Source organism: Eutrigla gurnardus, assembly GCF_963514095.1.
Source record: "Eutrigla gurnardus genome assembly, chromosome: 7".
Lineage (NCBI taxonomy): Eukaryota > Metazoa > Chordata > Actinopteri > Perciformes > Triglidae > Eutrigla > Eutrigla gurnardus.
In genome coordinates this window covers 18,368,135-18,379,636 of record NC_139921.1, presented here as the reverse complement: position 1 = coordinate 18,379,636, position 11,502 = coordinate 18,368,135, and the positions used below count along the sequence as shown (strand labels likewise).

Here is an 11,502-nt window from a genome sequence, read left to right as displayed (position 1 = left end):
TTTGCTTACATGTCCCTAAAATAATTTATGTTCACCAGATATTGGTAGGAAATCAGATGATGCCTTGTGGGACTAAGATTTCCATGTGATTTGTTCATTCGTCAGCTTCCCACTAACCCTTTAAAAGCCTGCTGGGAAGTTAGTCACTTCTCCTCCCACAGTTATTTGTAACAATCACACATACGCCTGTTCCCTTAATCTGTTTATATCAGCATTTATTTCTCCTTTCTTTGTTGTATTTATCAGGTTGATGTGCCTGTAGCAACATTTCCAACAGTACGTGAAGGCAGCACATGACTCGCACACGCGTCACATTATGTACGTCATAATTATTGTTATGGCAGCCAACAAAGGATCAGGCTGTCACAGTGTTAATCTGCATCCGATGGATTAAAAACATGATCATTTTGGATATGCTGAACAAAAACAACACAACAATAACAACAACGACTCTCGTGAATTCAAATAAATAATAAACAAGATGTGCTGTTTTTCATTTAACTGTAAGTGTTTGTGAGGAATCCCTGCCAGTGATTATCCAGTATTATTTAGTTTCACTTATAAACTGAGTGTTGATTTAGTTTTGTTAAGACCAATAAATGTCACAAAATCCTCCCCGACATCTATGAGTTAACAGCCGGGTTACAGTTGTGTTTAGGCTGTTAGTGTGTTGCTGAGCAACGGTTCGCACACAAAACAAAGAGCTCCGGGAATTTTCTTGGAGCGATGCGGTTTCTATGAAACAATATCTTTTAATAGCGCCATTTTTGGACCTTCTCAGGTAGATGTTTTTGTAGATGTAAACTACTTTTTTTCTCCTTTTTTTTAAACAATCTATAGGCCAACATACGCCTACTGTAGGCTACTTCTCCGGGCTTTTCTGCATGCAAATATCTTTTAAACAGAGTTATCAATCTCAGAGCTTTCTGCAGATCAATACAAAATGGCATCGAACTATGGATCACTTGCCAAGGAGGCCATCGTGCTGCTCGATAAGTTCAGCACAAGCAGACAGTGTTTGGATGACTTCATGCAAAATGCTTCAAATGATCTGCAGGTAGGTAGAGCCAGATCAGTGCCCTGGTGTTTCTTTTACTGACACCCCTGAATGTCTCATTTGTTATTTGGCTATGTGTTGCAGAACATGAATTCTCTACATAAGAAGTTCATCCTCGATGTCGTTTCTGGATGCATTGAGCACCAAAAGTTACTGAATGTAGTCATCGAAGTCTTCTATGGCCAGAATTGGAAATGCTTATCCAGAGGTGATCGCAGCCAGTTTGTCAGTAAGTTAATGAACTTCTAAATTCTATTCCAAATTTGACTCTGAATGAAACAAGATGATGTGCATATGATAGGCCTTCTATGCTGTTCTACAGTTATCTGTTACCTCGCTACATTTTCTCTTGATGCCCTCGGACTTCAATGTTTTAGCAACATTATCAAATCTCTGGACATCAAGAAAATGCACACAGTAAGAAATCATGATCATAGTTCTGGACATAACCAGCAATCAATAGCTCCATCACTGTGCCCTGTATGTAAATGTGTCTTGTGTTTGGCTTTAGTTCCTGACTTTCTTCTTCACACATCTCACCACATGGATACAAGAGGAGTGGAATCATATATATGATACTGCTCATGTGGAGAAACACTGGATCGGCCCTCTGCTAAGGTGAGAAAAAAGCAGGAATATATCTTTTTTAGGAAATCAATTTTTCCAAAGGAAAGGACTGAATGCATATTGTCATTTAGATGGCGCCCTGAGATGGAGGTTCTCATGGACCAGCTTGCTGTCAAAATATCTCATGCGAGTGATGTCAAAAAAGCTCCAATCCAAACCACCGAGCCCCAGGAGTTCCGTCTCACCAAACCTAAACCTCGACCTCTGCCTATGCCTGAACTCATTCCACAGCAGGAAAAGTCAAAACCAGTCAGCCTCATTTCACAGTTATTAACAATATTTCCTCCAAATATGGTCACGCAGTTAGTTTCTGTGTGTACTGTCATATATAATATAGACAAGACGGATCATTAAGTTGTATGGACGCAAAAAAGCTTTTGTTTTATAGGCACCAAGAAGCACATACGCGACTCCAAAAGGGATGCAGATGATGGAGGAGATCAAACAAAAGAACCATCAAAAGACTGAGGTACAATATCTGCTTTTACCATTATCAGATGAAAGCTATGGCATCTAAAGGCATAATAAGGTCTTTCACATTAATGTAATATAAAAGAAAACAAGTTTGACAGAAAGAGTAGTAAATCACAGCTAAACAAAACAGAAAAACATTGTCGAAAGTGCTTTTTATAATCAATGTTTTGGAATTCACTTCTGTTTTTACCATTCTTGTTTTTGCCAAAGGAACTGCTCTATGAGGCAAATACGAACCAGTTCAGATGTGTAAATCCACAAAAGTCTGAACACACCAAGGTGGGCTTTTGTCTGTGCTTTACATGCATTTCCAAAGTAATATTATACTGATTCACATCCAAGCTACTTATATAGATAAAAACCCAGATGGAAGGAGAAACTTTTACTAGCGAGTGACTCAGTAGACGGTTCAAAGTCAGCACACATTTCCGATGAATGATCATTTGCATTGCAGAGAGTGATGTCTCAGATTAAGGAGGACCTGGATTCAAAACTCAAGTTCAATTCAGTTCATTCCTCCGGATGTCCCTCCAGTAATAAGGTGAGATCTATTTAATTTACCTGCCTCGGTGGAGCGGTATGATGGTGATGGATATCAAATAATGTATGCGTAATATCCACTGGCATGTGCATACTGTTCTGATTCTGGTAGACTTCCAGCTGGCCCATCAAGCTCAACAGTGCAGCCATCCTGAGGCAGGGGGCGCTATATGACCGTCAGCTTGAGGAGAAGCTGCAAAGGTTATTATTCTTTCCTTCAATGCTTGACCTTTTTCATACAGCACTCATAAAGATAAGTTAAACTGAAGAACCAAGAGTAATTTATTGGTGTTTGTATTTGTGTGACAGAATGGAGCGTCTGGTGGAGGGGGCGAGTGAGCCCTCATCTTTCCTCCAGTGGCAGAAGGAGATTCGCGAGAAGGACCTTCAGGAGGAGCTGGCCAAAATTGAGCGCAGGCATCTGGAGGGACGCATCAGTTACGAGGAGGCGGCTATGGCCCGCGCTCACTTAATGGAACGCAACCAGAAGACTGCTCTGCTGAAGAAAGAAGAGGTGGGTAAAGATCCCTCAACAACTGATATGAAAAGGCATTCACAGAATATTACACAGTGCTTTAAAGTGTGTAATGCCACGGGTAACAAAGAATGTCTGTTCTCTTTGAACGCCCTTTAAAGAAGTAATTTAAAAATAATTTACAATTATGCACAAATAAAGTGTTTTTCATGGCTCAGACAGCCCAGCTGATGCGGAGATATGCTGAGAAAAGGTTGCAGGAGGAAAAAGAAATGAGAGACTTGGTGCAACAAGTGGCAGAAGGACACAAGAACTCGAAAACAGCTAAAGAGAAGTTACAGAAATTAAAGCATCATATAGGTAGGCCTCGCACCTCTTACATGCGTGATACAGTGATCACTTTTTTTTCGCAGTTTCCTTATCATTCTCATCCATTTCCCTCGCAAATTCTACAGTGAAAGAAGTCTCAGAGCAAAATCGAGAGCTCCTTCGTCAAGCACTGGAGGAAGCACAAGCAGAGCTCAGCAGAAAATGTGAAGTTATCCGTGAAATCCACGCCATCGAATCGCTTCCTCACGTTAGAGGCCGGGATTATGACGACACAGAGGTGGGTGAAGGAAAGCATGGGTACCATCTAACATTTGACACACTTTCACATACTTCTTGTGTCACAGTGAATCTGTCATCCCGTGTCAGACCGCAGGCCATGAGCTGCTGGGAGAGATGACCCTGCTGGAGCTGAAGGAGCGGCTGGCCCTCCTGAGGGAGGCGCAGCAAGAGGAGCAGCAGGAGAAACGGGAGCACATCCTGGAGGAGAGGCAGAAGAAAAGGCAGCTGCTGTCAGAGCGGCTGGACACCATCAACCTCCAAGCAAGGGCGCTGGCAAAGGCCACTGCCATCAGGTCAGGGAAACGTTTGGCTTGGTGGTTAGTTGGAAAATGTGGGTCTGAAACAGATACATAACACAAACACACATTCATGAGAGTTTTGGCATGTTGCAGGAAAGAGGAGGGGAAAGCCAGGCCAGGTTATCGGCAGGCAGTCGTTCAGGATGGGACCGTTTTGGCTCTGCAGAAGAAGCTTGAAGAGAAACAACTAGAGCGCCAAAGACTGAAGCAAATTGAAAGCAAGAAGGTCAAAAGCTCTGAACAGGCAGCAGTGCACACTGTTAGAAACACAAAGGCACACAAGAAAGTGAGCATGAAATCCACACTGAATTCTCACAAGTTGTAAACATTGTCTGATTTTGTTCGTGGTGAGATTTTTCTTGCTTAAAGGAGTAATCTTTGTCTCTCTCTCTTTCTTTTACTGCCAGAAAAGCCTGGCAGAGAAAAGCTGGGAGGAATTGGAGCTGAGCTTAGAGCGTCACATCCAGAAGGAGCCTCCTTATGTTGTTCCTCAGACATAAACACTCCATAAATATGCACAAACATGCTGCACGAGCCTGAGTGTTTCATTTTTACATCAGAATGATTTGTTATATGTGTTGCAAGAAATGTGTGGGGTGATTAGTAGTTCCATCTTTTGCATTAAAATGAAAAATATCAGAGTGCCACTATGATTTAATTCTAGGATTATTATTATTTCTTGAGGATTCACTGTGAATGATTATCCAGTGATATTTAGCTTGACTTTAATATAGTGAGGTTTGTTAAGTCCAATAAATGTCACAAATGTCTCTACAAAGTAAATTCCCCCCACCTGTGTAGGTGGGTGGAAAAGGGAAGTGGGACTTCTTATGACTTAATATACGTTATGACTCATTGTTCATTTCACTTCCTCAAAACAATGATGGAATTATTTGTAACCTTATCAACCAAACAAATCTGACTATTTGTGTAAAATTTGTGTAAATAGATAATAGATAATTGGCATATACTGTAGAATATACTGTACATTTTAACCACACATATGCAGCAACAGCTCCCCTGCTGGCTGTGCCAGGTAACAACAGGAGATCTGCCTGAATCCGGCCCATTTTTCCTCAGTTTTTTCCTCTGTAAAGCAAAATCACATGATGTGTATTTTGTCATATGACGCTGTTAGAAGGACTGATCCCACTGCGAGTCAGCGTCACTTCTGTAAAAACAAAGGTAGCGGACACTTGTCAGGGATGAGATGCTGTAGCCGGACATTGTTTGGTGGTAGTGCTCGATAATATCTGGAGGATGGACTGCCGGGGACTTCTGCCTGCGATATGCGCCGCTTGTTTCATTGGTAAGTTAGACTCTCCTTCGATAAGAACTGCAGTAATGCTACAACACCCTAGGAAAGGCACACTAGGTCTGTTATTGAGATGGAGCATAATAGAGAGCATAGTGTTTCCTCATTTAAAACATTGTGGCTTATCATAGATTTTTGTTGTGGAATAAACAAAGTATAAAACATTAACATGGAATTAAAAAAGTACGTATAGTGACAAAAACTTAATGTGAGATGTGTGACAAATACTTTCTAGAATACAAGGTCATTCATTAGGAAGTTTTATCATTCAAATCTTACTTTTTTTGCACCCAAATTTGATAACAAACTTTCTTCTCATGAAAAATGGCCATGGGATTAATGTCCTGACTTACATAGTGGAATTAATACTGATCTTCTGTAAAATGATGGCGTCTTACTTCATCGTTTTGCTGAAATATAAACCAGAGCCCAGCAAACTTTCAGGATTACAGTTTGAGAGTGAAATGTTGCCAAACCAGAGGAATCACATGACCCTCATTCTGAATAATTGCATTTCACGAGGAGGATGGTTTGTATTCAAGCACATGGCTAATGTGATTACTGCCACAATATGGGCTCTGTGTCGCTGATGTGCTTATACCTGTCCTCACGTTCTCCATGGTCAGAAAAGAGTTACATAAGATTTTGTGGAGTGATTTAAAGGTATCACAATAACAAAGCTTTCGTTTAACGAATATCTTGGTTGTGTTGCCGAGGCTGGATCCATGTTCAGTGCATGTCTGAGAAGGAGGGAGAGGAATCTACTACAGTGAATCCACTTAGATCAAGTATTTACCACTAAGACCACTTCTGTCATTGCCCTGTGAAATAAAGGAAGAAGAAGATTTACTTTGGTGATGTATTTTCATGTTTAGTGTGTGAAAATGTGAGCAGCGACTACACAGATATCAAGACTGTGACACTTTGAAGACAGAGATCACAGTTATTACTTAATATAATATGGTTGTAAATGTATTTCCTACATAAAAACAATGGGGTTTTTTTTAAGCCGTGACCATTGAGGACTAACATTGGTGGTTTTGAACATTTGGAGAAATGAATGTGGGTGAAAATATGAAAGGGAAAACTTAGGCCCCAATAAGGCTTCAGCCAGGCTTGTTAATCCTATTTAATATGTACTTTTCTTCATACGCTTCCACTGTTGTATTCAACAATCGGGATTAGACCACATACAAAAACCACAGACAGATTTGCATGATCTTTGCGATAGGTCAGCTGCCGGTCATGAATCGACCCCCAAGGCTACCACTACTACCCCAATCATTAGCTTTATCCATTAAAAATGTGACGGAAAATTAATTTGTTGAGCTTGGGTTGCAGCGCTGCATCAGTCTACCACCAGAAGTCAGATTTGAAATAGTGTCCTTCTCTTGCAGGCATGGTGGTGAGCCAGACAACACTAACTCCTGCTGTGATAAACACCACTCCCATGGAGAATGTGACCAGTCTGACTATAACTCCCGTGATTCTCAGCAGCACGACCTCGGGCTGCTTTGGATTCAACACTTCTACTTGCGAGCCCTGTGCACCGGGATCTCAGTACGACAACAGTGAGTCAACGGCCACGTCCTCCCACATGAAGTCACCGCTTTAAGGCGGCCTCGAAGATTTCTTGCTGCAACAGTTAAAATGGTCAAGTATAAGTTAAGAAATGCTTCTCCGTCCCTTCCTAGGCAGTCTGCTGTGTGCGTGCTGCTCTGACCCTGGGCTGTGTCTATTTCCTGAAGCCTGCCTGCCATGCACCAGAGGTTTCTACCAGCCACTAGCAGGACAGCAGCAGTGTCTGCCCTGCAATCGGGGCTTCTACACAAAGTAAGGACGTAGATTGTGCCAATAAAATCGACTTCTAATGTTATTGACTACCCTTCTGTCTGTTCACTTGTCTTTTTTTTGTGTGTGTATTTTTACACTATTTTATACTACTGCATAGTTTCACTGGAAGTCCGTTGTGTCACCCCTGTCCTGCTGGATCCTTCAACAATAACACCGGTGGAGACAGTTGCACAACGTGCTCACCAGGTGTGTTTATTTAGCTGGAGAGGAAAACTCATGCGTTTTTAATCAGTGACAGATTAATTCAGACAAAAACAGTAGAACGCTTGTAGTTGGAAACTAGATGTATGTATGTAAAATGTATTTACCAGATCAGCTTTATTATCTTGCAAATTAATAGATTATCTATCTCTAATGATGCTTGATTTTGCAATTATCTCAACATAGTTTCATATAATCTAAAGGGGAAACACGAATCACATTTTTTGAGTTATTTCCTGTCTGCTACTTTCAGGGTTCTTTTCATCGCAGCAGAGCTCCACTTCATGTGCACCGTGCGCACTCGGGCTTTTTTGCAAGTAAGTTGTTGTTTTGGTTGGTATCGAGGACCCGGGAATCAGTGAGGAACATTCATAACTATCTCACTTATCTAACAACGTCACATGCTTTCATCCCATGCTTCTGTTTGGCAGCACACACACACACACACACTCTCTCTCTCACACACACACACACACACACACACACACACACACACACACACACACACTCTCACACACACTCTCACACACACACACACACACACACACACACACACACACACACACACACACACACACACACACCAGACCAGTTACACAGTCGCTATTTTGTATCATCAGCAGAAGGTTTGTATGATCATGTCCCAGCACTTTCAAAGCTAATGACCACAGGTAGACCAAGAACGCCAATGATTGCATCCTAATTTGGCAGTGAAATATTCACATTGCTTTTACAAGTAGCTATGTGTGTATTATTATTCAAACATTTGCTTCAGGGGAGACATCCCAGGTGAATAGGGTACAAAATGTAACTACACAAGACTTCTCCAGTTGATTACTGACATTAAAGCAATCTTTTTTGTATTACATATTGTATGTTACAATATGCAAACAAGGCTTTTTGTTATTACTGTAATGTGCATATCTAGAACAGAAATATGAACATTGAATACATTGACGTATTAGAGTCAAAGAAGGAATTTTAGATATTTAGATATAAAAAACAGGGTAAAAAGTACAAAAATATATCACCATGAAACTTGCCAAGTTGAATACTAACATTAAGAAATATAGTTTAAATATGCAACCAATGCTAGCTGATATTTTGTGACGTGCTATGGAAGCAAAAAAGTGAAAAAAAAAAGAATCTCAAAACTGTTCAGAGCATGAAAAACTATGTTTTTGCCTGTCGTTTATCACCTCAACCTCTGAAAACTAAGACCCACATCAAACTATTGCCTTGTTTGTTGGCAGTGTGAAACCAAGCTGCAGCTCCTCTAATCTAAATCAGCTGACATTTCTCCATAATGCCTCAAAGTTACCTCTCCCTCTCCCCCTCTCCCCAACAGCTCTGTTGGTTGTAGTCAGTGTCAGATGTGTCCTGGAGGAACAGAGGCTCTACAGACTGCCACTAAAGACTGCACACTGTGTCGGCCAGGTAATTGACATCATGCTCCTCATAAGTCATGCTTATGCGTACTCCAGCTCTTGACAGAAAAGGAGACATATGAATATCCATCCAGGTGATATCTGCTTTTGAACAGGCATGCACAAGGCTCCCCATCAGACTATGTGTCAAATTTGCGGCAGCGGCTTCTACCAGATCCACTGGGGCCGGGAGAGCTGTGATGTATGCCCAGAGAACCACTACTGTCCTGTGAGTACTGCACCTTCCACACTCTGCATAACAAGAGAAAATCAACCTCGCTTTCTCTCCATTTCTCACATATGTTTGGTGAAAATGCATGTTGTTGTCTCAGAGTCCGGACGTGAACCCCATTCAGTGTCCCAGCGATGCGTTTTGTCCAGAGGGCAGCTTGTCTCCAGGCTACTGCATGGAGACTTTCTTCCGCAAAGAAGGGGACACTTGTGAATTGGCCCCTGTCACTATTGCTCTTTTAGTTATTGGAGGAGGGGGTGAGTAACACTTAACTATCCAGTATGTTTTTCTAGATATTTCAGGGCTTCTTTCGAAATGCATCTTTACTTAACACCATGTTAAACGCATTGGATCACAGTTATGCTTTTCAAACTGACTGCCTTTAAAGTTGATGAGCTTCAAACGGCAATGTCGACCATTTATAATGTGATTACACACAAAATAAAGTTTTCTCTTTTAAGTAAGTATTAGTAGCTGGTATTCGATATAGCAATGGTTCACAGCTACGGAGCTCTGTAGAGGCCATCCGGGGAAAAAAACTATATTGAGGCCACGTTTTACTACATTGAGCACACGAGATACAACTCCTTCCCACGTTTTAATTAACGAGATACAAGATAATGACGTGATGAGGTATGTACAAGGGGCAATCAGGCCGAGAGCAGTGTGAGTGCAAGCCGAGAGGGGAGAGGGGAGAGAGGAGGGGGTAATCATGCACCCTGAGTGCGCCCAAACTTATCTTGTGGCCACAAATTAATTAAAACGTGGGAACGAATTAACTAAAACGGGGCCACAAATGAATTAAAATGTGGGAATGAATTGTATCTTGTGGCCACAAATGAATTAAAACATGGGAACTAGTTGTATCTCGTGCACTCAATGTAGTAAAACGTGGCCTCAATATAGTTTTTTTTCTCCGGATGGCCTCTACAGGGCCCCGTACACACAGCTCCCTTAGCTAAGCCTTTTTTCTGTAACTTAAAGGGTCAGAGCTTGTTTTTTTTTCTTACAGCCAACTTCATGTATCAACAAAGTATTTATTCCCATGAAAATTGACAATTTAATTTCAGAGAGACTGTTAATCCAATAGCTGCCACAGAAACAGAAACACTTTTCTTTTTGTACACTGAAAACAGACCCCCCCCCCCTCTTACACTGATAAAATTAAATGAAATAAGAATCATGCTCACACACCACCAATAGACTCTTTGTGAATATCTAAGAAGCCCGACTGTAGATGGACATTTCCTGTAACATGGTATTTCTCCCCCCCACCCTGTCTCTCCTCAGTGACCCTGCTCTTCATCATTTTAATGGTCATTCGTCGACGGAGAGACACTGATGGTGAGCTGTCTGTAGCCCGAGCTCCATTACTACGCAAAGAGCGACCTCAAGGTCGATACTATGGGATCCCGTGTGATGCAGAACCTGTATATGCTGGCTGGTGAACCAGTGGACCTCGTCTCAGCTTTTCTAAGTGCTTGGTAGGACAAGTCTTATCTGCGTATGGGTCCCTACAAAAGACAAAAGGACTGATGGTAAAACACTGGACGAGTGCCTTGAGAGTACTATGACAATCCACCATCTTTTTTTATGTGGTACATTTGAATATATTATTGAGAAACAGAAATGTGCGTTCTTGTAGTTTGACAATGTTACAGTTGTTCCACTCAAGGACAAACACGCTCCTTTCGTAAACTAGATTATTGGATTATGAGAGGAATGCTGGAACTGTAAAAACGATATGCGTGTCTTGACTTGGTGGGAACCAGCACTTTTTTCTTTCTTTTTTTTTACAAAGGTAATTGATTTACTTTGCACTTTTGTGTTGGTAGACTTGTGGATGCTTCCATTAACGTGTGCAGTTTCACAGTTACAGAGAGGCGTACACTGCGGTTGGTGCCTTGTGTTTTTAATGTAAATTCAGCACATTGTGTAGTTTCATTCGTACCTTTGCTTAATGTTTTCATCTGCTTTTTTAAAGGTTGTATTTGTATGTTTTAAAGTATAATAAATAAAAAATGATTAACATGAGCATTTCTTACTGTTTTGTTCTCATTTGAAATTACTTATGTTAAATTTGGAGACCAAATTATTTTCACTGGGGCAATATTAAACTAATTTACCATACCCTGAATGAGTGTAGTCATGAATAACGCATGGAAAACATTTGTTTGTAATGATTTGAGGTGTTTTTGTGGCAAATCTAATTTTTCTATTATGTACATTTTAATGTAAGTGTGGGTTTAATGCCACGTGTCATGTGTATAAGCTGTGATGCCTGACTTTTTTTTTTAAACAATTATTATACAATGTTAGTAAAATCCAATATGGGATGCTAAAGCATGATTGAGAGGTGTTTGACATATCATAGCACTACAAATGTAGGTGT

At 40.9% G+C, this 11,502-nt stretch overlaps 2 protein-coding genes across 2 annotated transcripts; both read left to right on the top strand.

Moving 5' to 3' along the window:
* The first annotated feature begins 897 nt into the window (after nt 1–897).
* Nucleotides 898–4,780, top strand: cfap99 (cilia and flagella associated protein 99). The gene is made up of 15 exons (XM_084012885.1): nt 898–1,057; nt 1,142–1,286; nt 1,380–1,474; nt 1,569–1,675; nt 1,756–1,933; nt 2,073–2,153; nt 2,369–2,437; nt 2,613–2,699; nt 2,811–2,899; nt 3,008–3,212; nt 3,392–3,533; nt 3,629–3,780; nt 3,870–4,075; nt 4,175–4,367; nt 4,489–4,780. The coding sequence occupies exons 1-15, from the start codon at nt 944–946 to the stop codon at nt 4,579–4,581; spliced, it is 1,956 nt and encodes a 651-aa protein (XP_083869011.1). The 5' UTR covers nt 898–943; the 3' UTR covers nt 4,582–4,780.
* A 438-nt stretch (nt 4,781–5,218) lies between these two features.
* Nucleotides 5,219–11,138, top strand: LOC311015559 (uncharacterized protein). Its single transcript, XM_084012888.1, has 9 exons — nt 5,219–5,390; nt 6,794–6,967; nt 7,091–7,229; nt 7,348–7,436; nt 7,705–7,768; nt 8,800–8,888; nt 8,995–9,107; nt 9,211–9,367; nt 10,401–11,138. The coding sequence occupies exons 1-9, from the start codon at nt 5,342–5,344 to the stop codon at nt 10,556–10,558; spliced, it is 1,032 nt and encodes a 343-aa protein (XP_083869014.1). The 5' UTR covers nt 5,219–5,341; the 3' UTR covers nt 10,559–11,138.
* Nucleotides 11,139–11,502: the final 364 nt, after the last annotated feature.

Coding starts and splice junctions, on each gene's coding strand:
- cfap99 (XM_084012885.1), top strand. CDS start 944: ATGGCATCGAACTATGGATCACTTGCCAAGGAGGCCATCGTGCTGCTC. Junction 1,676..1,755: donor TGGATCGGCCCTCTGCTAAG/GTGAGAAAAAAG, acceptor ATTGTCATTTAG/ATGGCGCCCTGAGATGGAGG. Junction 1,934..2,072: donor AGCAGGAAAAGTCAAAACCA/GTCAGCCTCATT, acceptor TTTGTTTTATAG/GCACCAAGAAGCACATACGC.
- LOC311015559 (XM_084012888.1), top strand. CDS start 5,342: ATGGACTGCCGGGGACTTCTGCCTGCGATATGCGCCGCTTGTTTCATT. Junction 7,769..8,799: donor GCACTCGGGCTTTTTTGCAA/GTAAGTTGTTGT, acceptor TCTCCCCAACAG/CTCTGTTGGTTGTAGTCAGT. Junction 9,108..9,210: donor CAGAGAACCACTACTGTCCT/GTGAGTACTGCA, acceptor TTGTTGTCTCAG/AGTCCGGACGTGAACCCCAT.